Here is a 16,453-nt window from a genome sequence, read left to right as displayed (position 1 = left end):
AATTCCAGCCATGAACAAAAGAGACGTTCAATATCAGTTATGTGATGTTTCAACACAACATCTGAGCAAAAAATAATATAAGGTAAAAATATTAAAAGTCAAAAAATGTTTGATTCTCTTACAGCTTTTGTGATTTTCTTATTTGCTTTCAGTTTTCATGAATGCGGCTATTCCTATAGCAGCTGTGTTGACGGTAAGTTTAATTTAAAATTTAATAATCATTATGCTTAAGTTCGCTGGGACTTTTATCCTGTTGTCTTTTTCCCCGTGTGAAGGGTAGAGCAGAGACAGTGCCAAGTAGTCTGACTGTCCAGTGACGTTTCACACTGAGACAGTGGAGGACTTTCTGACAGCGCCACAATAAATCCTGTCTGTATTTATAGAAGTCCTTCATGGATGTAGACTTGAGTGGTGACAAATGAGAAAAGTCAGACTGATACCAAGGAACAGGATGACTGTGAAGGACACATGGAGACAAACGCCTCATCTATCATTTGATTTAATCTTCAGACTCTTAACAAGATGATGCAAGTCTGACTGGCTTCACATGCAGCTAAAAAGTTATCAATTAAAGGATGTAAATTGTTATTATGAGACTAACTTTTCCCATTATGTCCTCCTTCTGAACCTGCAGACATTTGTGGTTCACGTCCACATCTCAGAGGACGCTGATCTGTCACCAGCTGTGGCCTTTGCCTCTCTGTCCCTTTTTCACATCCTGGTCACACCCCTCTTCCTCCTCTCCAGCGTGGTGCGCTCCACTGTCAAGGCCCTGGTTAGGTGAGAAAGAAAGCCGTGTTTAGACAAATAGAATTTCTGAAGACAGTCGTGCGGGAGGAGACTTACACTACAACAACAGACTGAGCAAAGTCATGAAAAGCGTCTCGATTAGATGAAGCACTCGACCTTTACCTGCAGTGGATGGATCAGCTTATTAGATCAGCATTTTCTCGTGTAACAAAAACCTTCACTCCTCAATTATTTCAGTCAACTGGTCTCTCACACTAATGTTTATTAATCTCACCAATTTCAATTAGTTTGCCAATCGTAACATCGGTTGTCATTAGGGTGGTGCAGAGCAGCTACTCCGCTATCACAACTCAGATCTCCGATCCTTCTGGCTGCTTTTCTTATTGTATTGAGTGATGAAACTGATTGTTTGATGCAGTATCTGTGCAGCGTAATTAGAATAGATATGATTAAGCTATTTTATACCTTACATACCTTTATCTTCTGAGGAAATGAGCCGCATGTCTGCAGATGTCTTGATAGGCTACCGATTGCACAAAAACAGGGGCTCCCCCTACAAATCTGACCTATAAATAATAAAATCTTAAAAGTTGTTAGTTTATGTTTTGTGTTGTTGGTGTCTGTAGTCTCTCTTTCCTGCACCCCTCAGCTGGTCCCTCTTTAAGACTGTAAAACTACAGAGATCGAACTGAACCGCCCTGGTTAGGCGTGCCATTGTAAACATAAGCTGTCAGATAATTATCAAATTCAAATGTGAAGGAGTTTACTAATGAAAATAATCCTCTGGGGATGTGTCATAAAATCAGCGAAGCAGAGCTCTTCTCGTTAGCACTCTTCAGGTAATAAGGCACGTTAAATCCCATCATCTCAGTCTGTAGCTCTTAGCAGTAATCATGAATTATGTGTGATGGATGGATGAAATTGCCACAACAGTGCACATTTCTTTTCTTTTAAAGGGCCTCCTACAACGGTGTCGGCAGCCTGCTTACTTGTTAAATGTAGTAGATTATAGATTGAAACTCAGCCACTTAACTGTACGGTAATGTTAGAACCCCTTTCTGATTTCAGAGGGATCGTATTTTCAGGTGTTCTTTTCTGACGATATAGCCACCCACCTCGTCGTGGTCGGCTGTTCACGGCATGGCAGACGCAGACTTCTTAAAGCAATGTGCTTGAAAGAGGAGAAGCAGTGGAAATTTAGCATAGCTGCAGAAACAGCTTGCTATAAGTCATCGTACTTGTGATGGTGTTGAGTTCAAATCTTTACATGCATGGTGAATCAAATGCCAACCAATAAAATGACTGTTACACCTTATATTTAAGATTCTTAGAAAGAATACATTCAGATTTACCCCCTCTGTGCTCTGCAGCTGTAATTTAAATACGTGTTCTCAGCACTCATTGCTGCATCATGTGCTGGTTTTAGCAGCAGAAAAACACCTCATTTTAAGTCGGATGGATGTGGAAACAGCTGGCGATCCTTTGAGGTTTCTATTTTGGGACTGTTCTATCACACACACTTAATCAATGACAAGGGGGGGAAATTTAGATTTAACACCTCAGCTTATCTTCACTCAACATGAGAAAATGTTTCTTTGAGAGGAAAGAGAGGATTTGATCGTAGCAATATACTGTAAAGAAACAGAAATGCATTTTTTAGACTTTTGGACTGAACATGTGAATGAATCATGAGTCATTCTCATTACATAATCCAGCTGATGATGGAGGTGTTTTTTTCTTGTGATCTTCTCATTTTAATGCCGTAGATTTGGGTACATACTGTTGTCATCTGTACCAGGTGTTTAATCTCTGGAGAACTTAAAGACATAAATGAAGAAAATAGGATGTAAGAGGTTTCAGCTCTTTTTATTTAGCACTGATTTTGTCATTTATTCTTCAAGGAGAAGGAGTAAAGTGAAGGTGATGCAGAGATATGTGGGTGTGTGTGACAGAGACAGACCAGCTGATAAAGCTCATCCTTAGTGAACCGTGTTTCATTGATTAGCCAGTCAGCATGGGTGGATGAAAGATGTGACACTATACAGCAGGGTGCAGTTATCTTCACATGAATGAAAGTGAACTAATTAAAATGCCATGTCACTTGAGCCGGGCTTTTATTATGAGAATTTATTATGATGCTTTATGTTGGCTATATTAATAACAGCCTGTTAATTTTATTTATGATGCATATTTTATTGAATTATTTATTGCTTCATTGCTTTTCTGTCCTCTGTTTTATTTGCAGCGTTCAGAAGCTCAGCGAGTTTTTTTCGAGCGATGAGATTGGAGACGAGCAGGAGCCCAAAGCCACGTTACCCACTGGCTCCAGCAATCACAACCAAAATCGGTATCAGGCTGTGGTAAGGGCTTGATTTTAGAAAACAACGTGGATAAAAAATCGCTTTCAAAGTGACTCCTTTGAACATTTTCATCCTCTACCTCACCGCCTTCCTCACCGTTACCTCTTTGTCCTTTGTGCTGCATGTTATACAATCCTCCTTTAGTCTTCCTCTAAACCTTTCCCTTTGTCCTGCTCCTCCTCCTCTTTATCCCGATTTTTCCAGCCCCTGAAGGTGGTGAATCGGAAGCGCCCCTCGCGGGATGACTGGAACAACTATGGCTCAGAGGGGAACCACGAAGGCGATGGACCCTTTCAGGATGTAGATCAAGATATCTGCATCAAGGTGAGAGAGACAGTCAGAGAGACCAATGAGCCATCCTCCAGACTGGGCTGCAGGTGATGAGTAACTCAGGAGCCCGACGTTTATCAGACATTTATTATTGTTACTTTAACTGAATTTTGGAATTTATGTTTAGCATTTGTTAGGCTACCTGTTAGGAAGTGAATACTCATTCCCTGCAGGTTTTTTTTTTTTTTTTTTTTTACGTTTTCACCAGCTCATGTAGGAGTGTTAATCAATATCTGGGTTACTGTAAGTGGGATTTTCAATAATGTAGGAAATCTAAGCTTTTTGACACATGCCATGCAATTCTTTGCCTGCATAATTCATTCTCTGTATGTCACCTAAATATTCTGGAAGCAAGTAAACAACACCAGCATGACATGAATAAGAATTAGGCAACAGTTTTTTTATAGCCTCACACGCCAGTATGCACCATTTCGAGAAGGATTGCACGCTTACGAAGTTATTATTTGTTTGATGTTTTTACTGCATGAGCCTGGGCCATCTTTTCAGATATCAAATGGCTATTTCACCTGGGTCGATGGAGCACCAACGCTTTCAAATGTGGACATCAAAATTCCCTTTGGTGAGCATCAAACAGTGCCATGTACAGTCTGTCTGCCCCTGCTTTTCTTGTTTCTCTATTCAGTTGTTTTACGTACTCATTCACTCACAATACCGTTGCCTCTTCTTCATGAAATCTCTCAGGTAAGCTGACGATGATTGTGGGCCAGGTGGGTTGTGGAAAATCATCCTTGTTACTGGCAGCACTGGGAGAAATGCAGAGAGTGTCTGGAACTGTCACCTGGAACAGGTCAGCTATAATTTTTTTACTCATTATTTGATGCTTGCAAAAGTGTGTGATAATCAGTTGTGAAGAACTGCAGATATTATTCCTCCTATCAGTCTGAGAGACTGATGTGCATCATATCGATCTGCAGTGAATCTTTGAGGCTGAAAGTTGATTAAAAGTAAACAGAATTGCAATTCTTCTTTAAACTCTGCTTGTCTCATTAGCATGATAGTGCTTAATAGCAGTCACCCCAGTACATCGATCACCTCACCCATCCATTCAATTACAAGGAAAAAAGACAAATGCACCACAAGGGAAACATTTGTCACTGCTGCATCTCATACAGTTCATTCTCTGAAATCAAATTCAGTCCAGAGGTGAAAGGTTAATTCTAAGAAATCTGCTACCTTTAGGGACCCAAACCACTCCAGCTGATGTCACGCCATGTTTTCCTTCTCCATCCTCAGCCTGCGTTATTTTCTGACATATGGTTTTCCAAACCTCTCTGATAATTAGTCTGTCATGGGCACGTGTGTTCTTTTATTTATGTGTTTTTGCACAACTATTAATTACATGCTGCTGACACGGCAATTGCCAACAAAATCAAACTTACCAGTACTCTGTGTCCATGACACAGCAGTATAACATAATTTGTAGGTCAGTGAAATGAGCTGATATGGCAGCTTTCTTTTTTATGGTTGGGAGAAACGTTGTGGAAGAATGTGGGCATCCTTTTATGCACCACTGGCCTAGATTCAGTTGGCTGCATTTGGTTGAAAATCCCAGCTGGTTTGCTGTGGCTGCAGGCCAGAAGCCCACCTCCTAATGACACCTGGGTGTGCCTTTTTGGCACTGATCAGCTCGCTTCCTTTAAATAATCCTCCAGTTTTCTGACATCTGGCTTTTTTAGGTTGAATTAATTTATCTGGACAAATGTTTGTTTGTTTTAAATTACTGATTTGAGACCAGATTTGGCTTTTGAGCTGAGGCAGAATTTCCTTATAGATCTGTAAATTAGATCATCATTTCAACAAATAAAGTGTGTGAAAATTGTGTTAATTGAGGATTTTGGTTAAATAACAATAAAGTGGTATTCACCATGTGGTTAATAAAAAGAAAGGAAATGCCAAAAGCTTTAAAAAGACATAACAACTGAGCTTAATTTACTCTATTTCACTGCGTACTGTGTATCTGTTACAAGCAAAGTGATCCGTCCGTTCAAGAATAAAATTATGTTTCTCATATTGTACGATAAATTGGAAGAAAAACTGCTATTATATGACGCTTCAGATTCATTTTGTTACACTTTGAGCCCCAGATGTAAAAAACCACAGTGCTAAATGAAAGCATTGTAATGCACTGGACAGGCTGTGGTGTAAAACTACCCTATGCTGTTATAGTCTCATCCTAGTTTGACAGATTTAAATAGATGAAATACTTTTTTCATTATAATCTGGATTATTTTGGCTTAATAGTTTGAATACAGTTTATTAATAAATAGATCATTAGAGGGAGGTCTGGGCTTCTCTGCTTAGGCTGCTGCCCCCGCGACCCGACCTTGGATAAAGCGGATGAGGATGGATGGATGGATAGATCATTACCTATTAACATTTAACAATGCTGTTCGTTCTGGACAAACTATAAACTTTGTCTGGTTTACTTATTTTTTGACCGTTTATTTAGACCGTTGGATTGAGTTCATTTAGTGACCCAGTTCTCCTTTTTGGTGCCTTCTGAGTCTTTTTTTTTTAAGTCCTGCTGCAGATGTAGCTTTCCACTCTAAACCCAGTGGGTCTAGAAAGGCAGACTGAATTTAAAATAGCACAATGCAAAGTGAATCCTCATATCGTGCCAGATGCATTCTGGGAGCCATTAGCCTTCGTTTTCTGCATCTGAATGTCTCGTCACCTACCCAGGATGGCGCTGCTATCGGTCTCCATTTGTCACCAAAGTCTAGGCTGTTCTACTTGATTGTCACAATGTCTCTGGCAGCCAAACACACACTCACACACTCCTTCTGTGTCGATGCCAGGGTTGTGCTGGCACTCCCTCTGATATTAAATTGGAATGAACTTCAAGCACGCCAAGTGCTCGAGCGTCTAAGTTATCATCTATCCCTGGGAGACTAAAAGGCTGTCAGTTAGACTTTGCATTGCTGAAGTATGCAGACACACAACCTGAGTAGTTTCTTCCTCTGTTTTCTCTGATTTTGCTGTTATTGTCATGCAATGTGTTTGAGTCAGCAGCATGTACTGTATCGCTAAGAAACACACATAAACATGCAGATTAAATGAGAGCAGCTTGTGCCCGGCAGGGGCCGAACACATGACCAATCAGACGCGCGAGCATGTGAGCTTGTCAGATATATAAAGACAGTCTCATTGACTTGGCGGTAATTGGTGATTCAGAGTCAGCTGTTACTGACCGGCTGATGGTGTTTATGACTGTGATACCTTGTCTGAGCTCACCATGCTCCATGTGTTTGTTTCACCAAGCATTAAAAACCTATTCTAGTCACTTGAAAAAAAAAGGGGCCATTGAACAGCTGTTGTGAAGCTTCTGTATTAGATTGAGGGCCCCTCTGTTCACGAAAGTTACGCTTTTTTTTCTGAGCTTTTTAATGATTTCTTGTTCACCTTGGCTTACAGATTGAAACTGAACCTCTTTAACCTTTGGGAAAAAAGCTTCTGTTTTTATTTTTAAATCAGTGTTGCTTTTTCTGAGCTGTATGTGACATTGCAAGGACTGGGACTGTACCACAGAATCATTAGACAGGAGAAAAGCTCTAGTCTGTCTTTGCAGGGGTACTTGATTTTAATAAAGTCTGATAATATTGTAATTAAATGGAACCTGTTGGATTACAGGTCCCAGAGGGTGGCATCTTTCCTATTAAGGGTGACTACATGATAAAAACTCAATTAATCTCATCCATTGGTGGGAAACCACACACACACAAACACCCCACCTGCTCCCTCTGGCACCTGTAGTCCTCTTCAACTCTCCTGATCCAAATATGGCACAGAGCAGGGGGGCATCTGGGGTTTCTCTTACGTTAAAGTACATGACTATTTGCATCTTGACCTCGATATTCAGTCAAAATGCCGAAGGTCTCTTTGCACGTGCGCACTACACCCAGAGTTCAGCTGTTAGACAGGATGGTTGCGACCTTAAAGCATACCTGTTGAAGTAATTAACTGCAGCAGGACAGTGACTTACTCTTTTTTTAGAATTACCGGATGAAAAGTGCACTTTACTGTGGAGGATCACTCTGGATCCTGGAGGATCAACTATGGAGTTTGTAGACTGCTTTAAATTATCAAGCTGAAGAAAACTTGAGAATTTATTGATGATTCACTACACACTTTGCAGTATTTATTTTCTTTAGGCACACAGCAACTGGTGGCTACATCACAACCAAAATGACTGCAACCATGTGCAATCAACTTGTTATGAAAATTGGTCACCTGCAGACTGACTGTGCTGGATGCTTGACTTCTGGGCAATCAGCTGGTTTTGCAACTACTTGCAATTGGTCTCAGACAGCAAAACAATTCAATGCAATCCGATGCCGACCACTAGTTTTTTCGTGGTCTCACAAATGTTGCCAACCTATTTTTCCTCTAGTGTGACTGGGCCATTAAAGACACCAGGTAAATACTTACAAATCCTCCACACCCTGCCTCAGGCATGCAGTGGGGAAAATGTTCAGATATATGCCATTAAACGCACTTATTAATGACACATGGTGCAGTGCTGTTTGCACTTATACTTTATGCACATAGCATAATAATTGTTTTGTATAATGTGTGCATTGCTTTTATTGTCTGTTTGCATTGTCTGTTTGCATTGTCTGCACGTTGTCTGCATTGCTTATGAGTCACCATCAATCAGAAATAAATTCCTTAATATTCTTGGCTGATAACGTTGATTCTGATTTTGAGCACCATTAGTCCCCGTCATCGTTAGGAGACTTTTAAGTTTATTAAAGTTAGAAAGTGTTGGTGAATTACTCAGCCTAGCTTTAAAGATTAGACTTCAGTTCCTTGCTGCTGATAGAAAGTGTCAAGTGTGACTTCTTATAAATTGACATAACCTTGGGTCCTTCAAAATGTTGATTGACAAGATGGGGAAATCTCTTTCAGTAGCTCAATCCGAGATAAAACCTGTAAGTCATCAGCTCTATCGTGATTACGCAGTTGTTCCAGCGGCTGCAGGAAAAACAACATCCTCAAGCTTCCGTCTTTGTTAAGTGTCATCAGGTGATTTGATGTGATTAGGTTACTCCTCCACAAAGATGAGAACAGCGATGGAAGTGCATGATCATGGCTGTTTGCTTGCTTGGCAGTAAGCTCAGGATGACGTGGGTTGTCATGCATCCTGTATTTTCTTTTTTCTTTTTTTTAATAATGCATCCTGTGTTTTTCAAACTGCTCAGTTTAGGTCTCATAATAAAGGAAATTTTCATTGAGAACATCATCTTCCATTTGTTTTTGGAGAATAGTAACCACAGCAACCTTGTATTATTTAGATGCACAGTGTCCGCACCTTGTCCAAGTGTACAAATCACTTCATTTAAGTTGCTCCACTCTAAATTATTGGCTTTTTGGCCACTATTTTTAAATTAAAGAAACTAAAGGAGTAATGAACTTGCTCAAAAATAAACATGTTTGCTTTTAGGAGGAAAAAACTATGTTTAGATATTTACCAAGTAAACTAAATTTGTATTTGGACTTGTGACATAAATTAGTTGCCCCTGTTTGCTTTAGTTGTTTTTACACAGTCTGCCATAGCCGTGCTTGCGTGTGAGAGTGCACCATGTGTGAGCCTTTAAATATCAGTCAGCCCTTCTAACAGCTGTGCCCTCTGGTTGACGTAATGCTGCTGCAGTAAAACTTTGAGTAAATCTCTCCGGTTGTCCTCAGATGTGATCGGAGTCACCTTCTCACGACAAGTGTGTGAGGTGTCAACTTGTCAAACCTAAAAATACACCGCAGCATCAACTGAGCATGTGCAAAGCCAAAAACAGCCAATCACATCCTAATGAATTTTAGGGATAGGGCTGTGAATGTCTGTGCATTTCGCCACATGAGAAACATTTTGTGGGAGTTTCAAATGACAATAAATGTAATAATAAAGAGCCATAATTAACAACTTTCCCCTGGTCTTTAATAAAAACAGTTTTACAATTACGTACTAGTATCAAATATATTTTTTCTATTATTTACAGTCTGCCAAACCTGGAGTCTGAAGGGGATGAAAGGTAAGCATTGCAAGAGGAAAGCTAAAATCATCGTGTATTTTTAGTAAGGCCTTAAAGTGCTCGGACAGACTGTGCTGGATACTGTGTGAACTATTTTCACTGAGAAAGTTTGACTGAGCTGTCGCTCAGGAACAATAGTGTACAGTATAAATCAGGATTATAAATAGAGCTCTGTTGACAGTTCAGAATTGTCACTGGTTTAGCTAACACATATGGAAGCCTTATCATAGCACACTGGGACTGATTGTTTCTATTTGTGACTCAGCTTTCCTTTCACTGCTTTCTCACTCTGGACCTACATGCACGCACAATGAGGCTTCCATATTTCAAGTATTTGTGTCATGTTTACTTTTGAAAGCTGGTGTTTTGTCATTAGCTGATGCCTCTGTTTCTGCTGACTGAACATGGAATTCTTTGCTTTGTGTGTGTCTAATGATAGCATGATGTTTTATGGGTAGGAGGGCAAGAAGCAAAGACCTGAGGCAACACAGATCTCATCTTTGTTTAAATAGGAATAATCTAGTTTGGCCCCAGTGACTGGAAACAGATTCAGTTGCATAAAAATAATACAACTTACTGCCCAGTGAAGTTATTAAGGCAATTTAAAAGTAATTTAAAGCTCATAACACTAATAAAAAGCTATTTTACCTGTGACCAGCAAAGCTGTTCAGCTGCTGAAAAATACCTACCACCCACACCGTCTCTACTTTCTGAGCAGGTCGCTTACCAATCAGAAGGTTGGTAGTTTGATTCCTGTTTCAGACCTGAGTGTACACAGGTCTGAACACAAGTACACACAGGCCTTATTTTTTTTCTCCACTCAGTTTACCTCATTTTACAGTAACAGCATCTAACAGTGAGAAACAAAATGAATAAGCTACCAGTGGATGGCCACACACATCCATACATACGCAGACCTAGTGCTGACGTACTAATCTCAGGCGGAGGAATCAGATCCTCAGAGAACTGCAGGCACCACAATCCAAACGGGGTGATGCTGATTTCCAGTTCAGCAAATTACAGGAAGAGAAATTGAGAGGGTGTGGGCGTTATTTTAGGAAGCATCAGATCACCGCTAATGATAGACTTGCTCATGTAGGGGAGTGGTTGGCCTGTTTGTGTTGGGGCGGCAGTGACATGATTGCCATAGTGAGGGAAGAGTACGCGGGTTAGTGAGTGTGTTTGGTTTTTGTTAATCATTACGGGAATTTGGTGGAGTCAACAGACTGTTTATTTCAGGGGAAACAATGCTTGGTTAATTATTTAGGCGTGTCTCTAATGAGTGCTGTGTGTTTGGTATTTTCTCCGCAGTCCCACAGACAAAGATGCAGCAGGTGACGGAGACATCAGGTGAGTGTGGTCGCCATGGAGATGCATCACCAATAACAGCAGAGCCATTAGAGATGTACTTGTGGGTGGTTATCTATAAGGCCACTAAAGATAATCAAGAACTAGCTATTTCCACTGCTTATATACTTGCCCCAGACCCTCGGTTACATATTGACTCCACAAATACGGAAGGTCGTTAATGATCCCAGAGGTTAAATAGATTTTTAACCTTCACCCATGTGTGAAACTATACACTCATTAAGAAATAAAATGTAAACATAGAGAGACTGTTGTGTTTGTTTGACCCTGCTTTAAGTCTGCTTGTGTCGTAAATCTCCGGTAGGAAGAGAGGCCCTGTGGCCTACGCCTCCCAGAAGGCCTGGCTGCTGAACGCCACAGTGGTGGAGAACATCACTTTTGAGATGCCCATGATAAAATCAAGGTAAGACTTCATACTTATAATGCACTGTTTAAAAAAACAATGGTATGATGAGTATATCTGATGACTCAAGCTTTCCAGTGGATGCCGCTGTTGGTTGAGGGGCTGCACGCCACAGCATGTTATGTTTAGTATAGTTGGATCTTCACACCAGCATTTTTTATACCCAGTTTTTGTCACAGGATAGGGAGCGTGCCAAGCAGACAATGGACCCAGAATGCTAGACTCAGATGGAAATAAACTCAAAATCTCAGCTTTTATTTTGCTGGCAATAAGGTGAAGAAAACAAAAGCAAACACAGTAACAGAGCAGGGTAGGAACTGAGGGATGGAGGCTCACGCAACACGAGAGAGGACCCGACAAAGAACAGAGGGAGACACGGACGACATATACACAGGAGGAGATTAGGGCAGAGTGGACACACCTGGGAACACAGCTAAACAGAATCTCAGGCAAACAGAAGAAGCAAAACTGAACCTGACGCACACAAAACAAGAAGACAAGGACTATCAAAATAAAAAAGAAAGTGACAGAGCCCAGGACTTTGACTTATAATTTGACAAGACAGGGAAACCAGACAACCACTGAGACAGGACAGTCAGACCAGACAGACAATGACTTCGTAGAGGAGGTATGAAACACAGAGAAAAGACTAGGACAGACTGGACACGGAGGGGAACTAATACAGTCAAGCAAAACACTAGAAGCAGGGGTACTAACAAGAACTATACTCGAGACTAAATAATTTAGAACATAAACATAAATAAACTCTTAAATCCAAAAGAAAAAATTATGAGTCCAAAATAAAAACCCAGGACCATGACAGTTTTCTGTTACGTATAGACACAACACTACTTACTAACACTACTGCCTGCCTGGAGTTTGGTGCCTTTTTTTGCTTGAACAATTCGTAGGTCATTATTAAGTAGTTCAATGCCCACAGATAAACTTTGAATAACCTTTAAAGACCTGGAGAATTATTGCTCAAGACCACTTTAAAGAATTATTATAAAGTCTGGCACCTGCAAAGAAATGAAGAGCTGCACAGACTTTTGCACTTTTGCAGCGTTGTGGTTTTCAGACTCTTGTCTAGATGATTTTTTTTCTTTGTTTTCTTTTTTGTGCAGAACATGTCATACCATAAGTAACCAGTGTATGAGCCCTACTGAAATTCAAATTGTTGTCACTGTGCTGTTGTGACACCTGTGATCACAACAACGTTAAAAATAACATCCAGAGTTGTTCATTATAACAAGGAGATCTACTCTCAGTCAAGTCGAGCAGTTTAGCCAAATTAGAGCTCCCTCCAGCCACTGTAGTAAATTGGATGTGAATATTCAATAGTTCAGTTATGAACTCTTCAAATAAGCAGTCTTGACACTGAAACACCTCAAGCCACGGTATTTTGTTGCTGAAGGTGTGTGGTTCTTTGCGCCTCTTGTGTTGCGATGCAGCGTGTCTCCAGTTTCGCTCGCTGTTGAAAACGCCTGTGGAGGGACGGTCTAGATACACGCATTTTCTTAACACACATGCTGCTTTCATCCACACAACAAATGGTATTTCTCAAAGGTCGAATGCATTTATGGCATCGTCTTGGGTCTCTGCGGCTCTAATGGACTGTTTTTGATAAAACAGGTTTAATGGACTACTGTGCTTTGTTGCTGTGGAGATGTTCAATAAAACAGAGTCTCCAGTCTCGCTCTATCGCCGCTGTCCTGCTGCGCTGTCTGTTTTATCCAGCAAAATCTAGATTACCACTGGGCTGCAGCAGGTCTTTCCATGAATTTCCAAGCTGTTTAGTCAAGGCTGTTGTAACCTGCTTATGTTTGTGGAACAGTTGGTTCAAGTAATACAGTTCCTCCAAAGCTCTGCTCCAGTTCTCTGGCTATTAGCAAATGCCAGAGAAACATAAACAGAACACTTTATCACCTACCTACCTAATATATAAGTTTGTATAATCACTATGCAGAGAGTACGTATTTCTCCACCCTGACATAGACCCCAAACACTAAACTCGGTGTTTTATTCAACATTGTGCTGCAAAAGATTAGAAAAAAGTTGAATTCCTGCATTTGGAAAAAGCCAGCAATTTGGCCCTGTGTATCCACAAATATAAACAATGAGCTAATCTGTTTTGTTTTTAATTTAAAAAGCAGACACCTACGCATCTCCTTTAATAATATTACCTTAAAAAGACTATGGAAGAAGTCTCTGCATTAACTAAACTTCCCAGAGATATTAGAACAGAGTTTTTTGATATTTTCTGGACAATGACAACATTTTTAGGTCATAACCTTGTTGCTTCAGTAGTTGAGTGACTGACAAACTGTCATGTCAAACTATGTGTGGCTTACGTTTTACACTATGTGAGTTGTCTTAAATAGACAGTAAAGAAATTCTGGTATCGCCTCTTTAGTCTTTGTCTCTGTGGTGTTGAAGCATTTCTGATCGAACCCTTTAGGGTAAAACCTTTCAAGATGAACCAGAGAAGCTGCTATTTTCAGTTTCCTCCACTCTCTTTCACAGACTGTGTTATGCATACATAACGCAGTCTCATGGGTTACATGTATGTGAATGTGAATGAATGACCCACGAGATAATAATGAGCAGGGCTGTAGTTTCCCTCTGGCTGGTATTAGCAGCTGCTCTCTGCCCTCATCTGTATTCTGTCTCTGTTTTTGCCCGGCAGATACAAAGCTGTCATCGAGGCCTGCTCGCTTCAGCCTGACATTGACATTCTTCCACAGGGGGACCAGACAGAGATCGGGGAACGGGTCAGTATCACAGTAACATTTATGAGTTTTCCCTACTTTATTCTGAACGTCTGGCTGTAGCTCCCACTGTGGCTCGCTATATTGCAGAATCATTTGTCATTGTTACTGTGCAGCAAGATTTTCATGTTTGCGTATCAGGAAACTAGACTGACCGTGTTCATCTAGATCGCTGTCTTGTTGGATTTCTTTATGGACCAGTAATGCAGGAAATAAACCCTAGTCTCCTTTGCTGCTCTAAGGAAAAGAGTCGCACGTATTTCTTTATATTGTTAATTCATCTTTGTGTTGAAGCCTTCGTGATATAACATTTTACTGTCCTCCTATGCAGGGCATCATCCTATCAGGTGGACAGAAACAGCGAATCAGCGTGGCCAGAGCCTTGTACCAGCAGACCAACGTTGTCTTTCTGGTGAGACTGCACACAGACATAACTGAACAGATAAAAGGGATGGCTTCTCAGGCTGCACCTGTGATTTATCAGTATTCAATGAGAAGCTGTTTCTGAAGCGCTACCTGACGGTGCTTGTGATTCTCTTTCTGATGCCTTCCTGTGTGACATAAATAGCAACACTCTAAGAAGCCCAGAGCAGAAGGTTTAAAAAACATTCCCTGCTGTTAAGTAGCAATAACTTTATATGAAATCCATCCCAAAATCTCTTCAATTAATCCTTTAAATATTAAAAAAGGGAAAAAAAGAGGAAAGACAGTCACACCACAATTTCTCTTATAAGTGGAAGAAACAGGAGAAACAGCCCATTCACACCTAATTCAATGACTTTCTGTGTGCTCACATTCTGTTGGATGACTGGGAGAAATGTAGTGTTCAGTATCTTGTTCAAGGACACTTTGACCTTTTAGCTTGTAGAGAACTTACCTGATACCCTGAGCCACAGCCACCCATTTTTGTTTTGCAATGCAATTTAATGATGATCATCATTTACTCAAACTTGACTAATTGTCACACCTTTAAAAATGAATGTTTGTCATATACAGCTAGAAAGACTTTAACAGTGCCTAGATTGCTGCCGAGGAGTCACCAGTGAAGTCACTATACTAATCCTCACAGAGCTAATGAACCGAATTAGACAGATTTTTTATTTTTTTATTTTTTTACTATTTTTATTTTAAATGTTGTAGTGTAACACATCCTACACTTCACAACGCCCACAATACCCAAGATATGGAGTTAAAAGACAAGACACTGAGTTTAGGGCATCTTCTTAGTATAATACACAGAATATGTCTCTGTGTGATTCTTTGTCTGCCAACTCCTCCTACATGGTGAGGAGCTGAGTACACTAAGCACACAGGTACATCTTAGGCCCCTGAAGGTTCTCATCTACATCATATATATAATGAAATCATCATGTTGCCTTGCAGTGGGCTGAAATCACCCATTTTTAGTATGTATGCATCTATAACACCTTGTGATCACGTCCTTACAGTTACACCTAATTTATATTCACAAAACTTCCGTTTGCATGATATATCACGATGCCATCAGGTTACTTGGCAACCAGCTAACAACAGCCTAAAATAAGCTGATGTCTGTTTTGTTTTTTTCTGTATCTGCCTACAACACCTTATGAAAGCATTCTGTCATTTTCATTTCATTACATAATAACTTCTCACTTTTACTCAAAAACTTAATTATATATTATATAACTATGATGTCATCATGTGGCCTAGCAACAACTTAACAATGGGCATATATGTATATATATATATATTCACCATCTGAATCATGTTTTCAGGAGATTTATTGTTTTATTTTCTTCTGAACTTCTCAACATATGTAGGATGATCCATTTTCTGCTTTGGACATCCACCTGAGTGACCATCTGATGCAGGATGGCATCCTGAAGCTCCTGAGAGAAGAGAAGAGGACCGTGGTGCTGGTCACACACAAACTGCAGTATTTACCACATGCAGATTGGGTAAGAACTGCTTAATAGTCGATAAGACTGTCCGTCTGGGATGGCTGGTACATAATGCACGATAAAGACATTTTATTGTCTCATTTATGATGCACTTTATCTCTCAAAGATCCCAAAGCAAATAGAGATTGATTGCAAGTCTCAGCTAAATACAGATCATATTTTTTCTATCTGCTTTTGTGTGTGTGGTTATTATTAGATTATTGCCATGAAAGATGGCACCATCCAGACTGAGGGGACTCTGAAGGACATCCAAAACTCTGAACCTGAACTCTTTGAGCAATGGAAAACCCTCATGAACAGACAGGATCAGGAGTTTGAGAAGGTGATTAATGACTGCAAAAGCAAAATGTTAACTTTTAATCAGCGCCAAGAATCTTTGATTTGTGTAATTTGAACACTTTCTTTTTTAGGTCCAGGTGACACAGACACTCTGTCTGGAATAAAAGTTAGATTTCCTGGGTGTTTTTAGTATGCTGAAATAAAT

General features: G+C 40.2%; 1 protein-coding gene across 5 annotated transcripts in view; it reads left to right on the top strand.

Moving 5' to 3' along the window:
• The window catches only part of abcc8 (ATP-binding cassette, sub-family C (CFTR/MRP), member 8), a 57,393-nt gene that overhangs the window by 25,027 nt on the left and 15,913 nt on the right, over nucleotides 1-16,453 (top strand). For all 5 annotated transcript variants that reach the window (XR_002062947.2, XM_019361860.2, XM_025909255.1 and 2 more), the window contains exons 12-24: nucleotides 153-193; nucleotides 635-780; nucleotides 2,996-3,110; nucleotides 3,315-3,434; nucleotides 3,948-4,020; nucleotides 4,143-4,248; nucleotides 9,455-9,487; nucleotides 10,799-10,837; nucleotides 11,160-11,258; nucleotides 13,945-14,029; nucleotides 14,358-14,438; nucleotides 15,829-15,966; nucleotides 16,166-16,291. Coding sequence is in view for 4 of the 5 variants with exons in the window: in XM_019361860.2 (XP_019217405.1) it covers nucleotides 153-193; nucleotides 635-780; nucleotides 2,996-3,110; nucleotides 3,315-3,434; nucleotides 3,948-4,020; nucleotides 4,143-4,248; nucleotides 9,455-9,487; nucleotides 10,799-10,837; nucleotides 11,160-11,258; nucleotides 13,945-14,029; nucleotides 14,358-14,438; nucleotides 15,829-15,966; nucleotides 16,166-16,291 (1,202 nt within the window). In the remaining variant the exon portion in view is untranslated. The remainder of the gene's footprint in view (nucleotides 1-152; nucleotides 194-634; nucleotides 781-2,995; nucleotides 3,111-3,314; nucleotides 3,435-3,947; nucleotides 4,021-4,142; nucleotides 4,249-9,454; nucleotides 9,488-10,798; nucleotides 10,838-11,159; nucleotides 11,259-13,944; nucleotides 14,030-14,357; nucleotides 14,439-15,828; nucleotides 15,967-16,165; nucleotides 16,292-16,453) is intronic.

Source organism: Oreochromis niloticus, linkage group LG7 (assembly GCF_001858045.2).
Source record: "Oreochromis niloticus isolate F11D_XX linkage group LG7, O_niloticus_UMD_NMBU, whole genome shotgun sequence".
In the NCBI taxonomy this organism is placed as follows: Eukaryota; Metazoa; Chordata; class Actinopteri; order Cichliformes; family Cichlidae; genus Oreochromis; species Oreochromis niloticus.
This window is presented reverse-complemented; position numbering and strand designations above follow the sequence as displayed.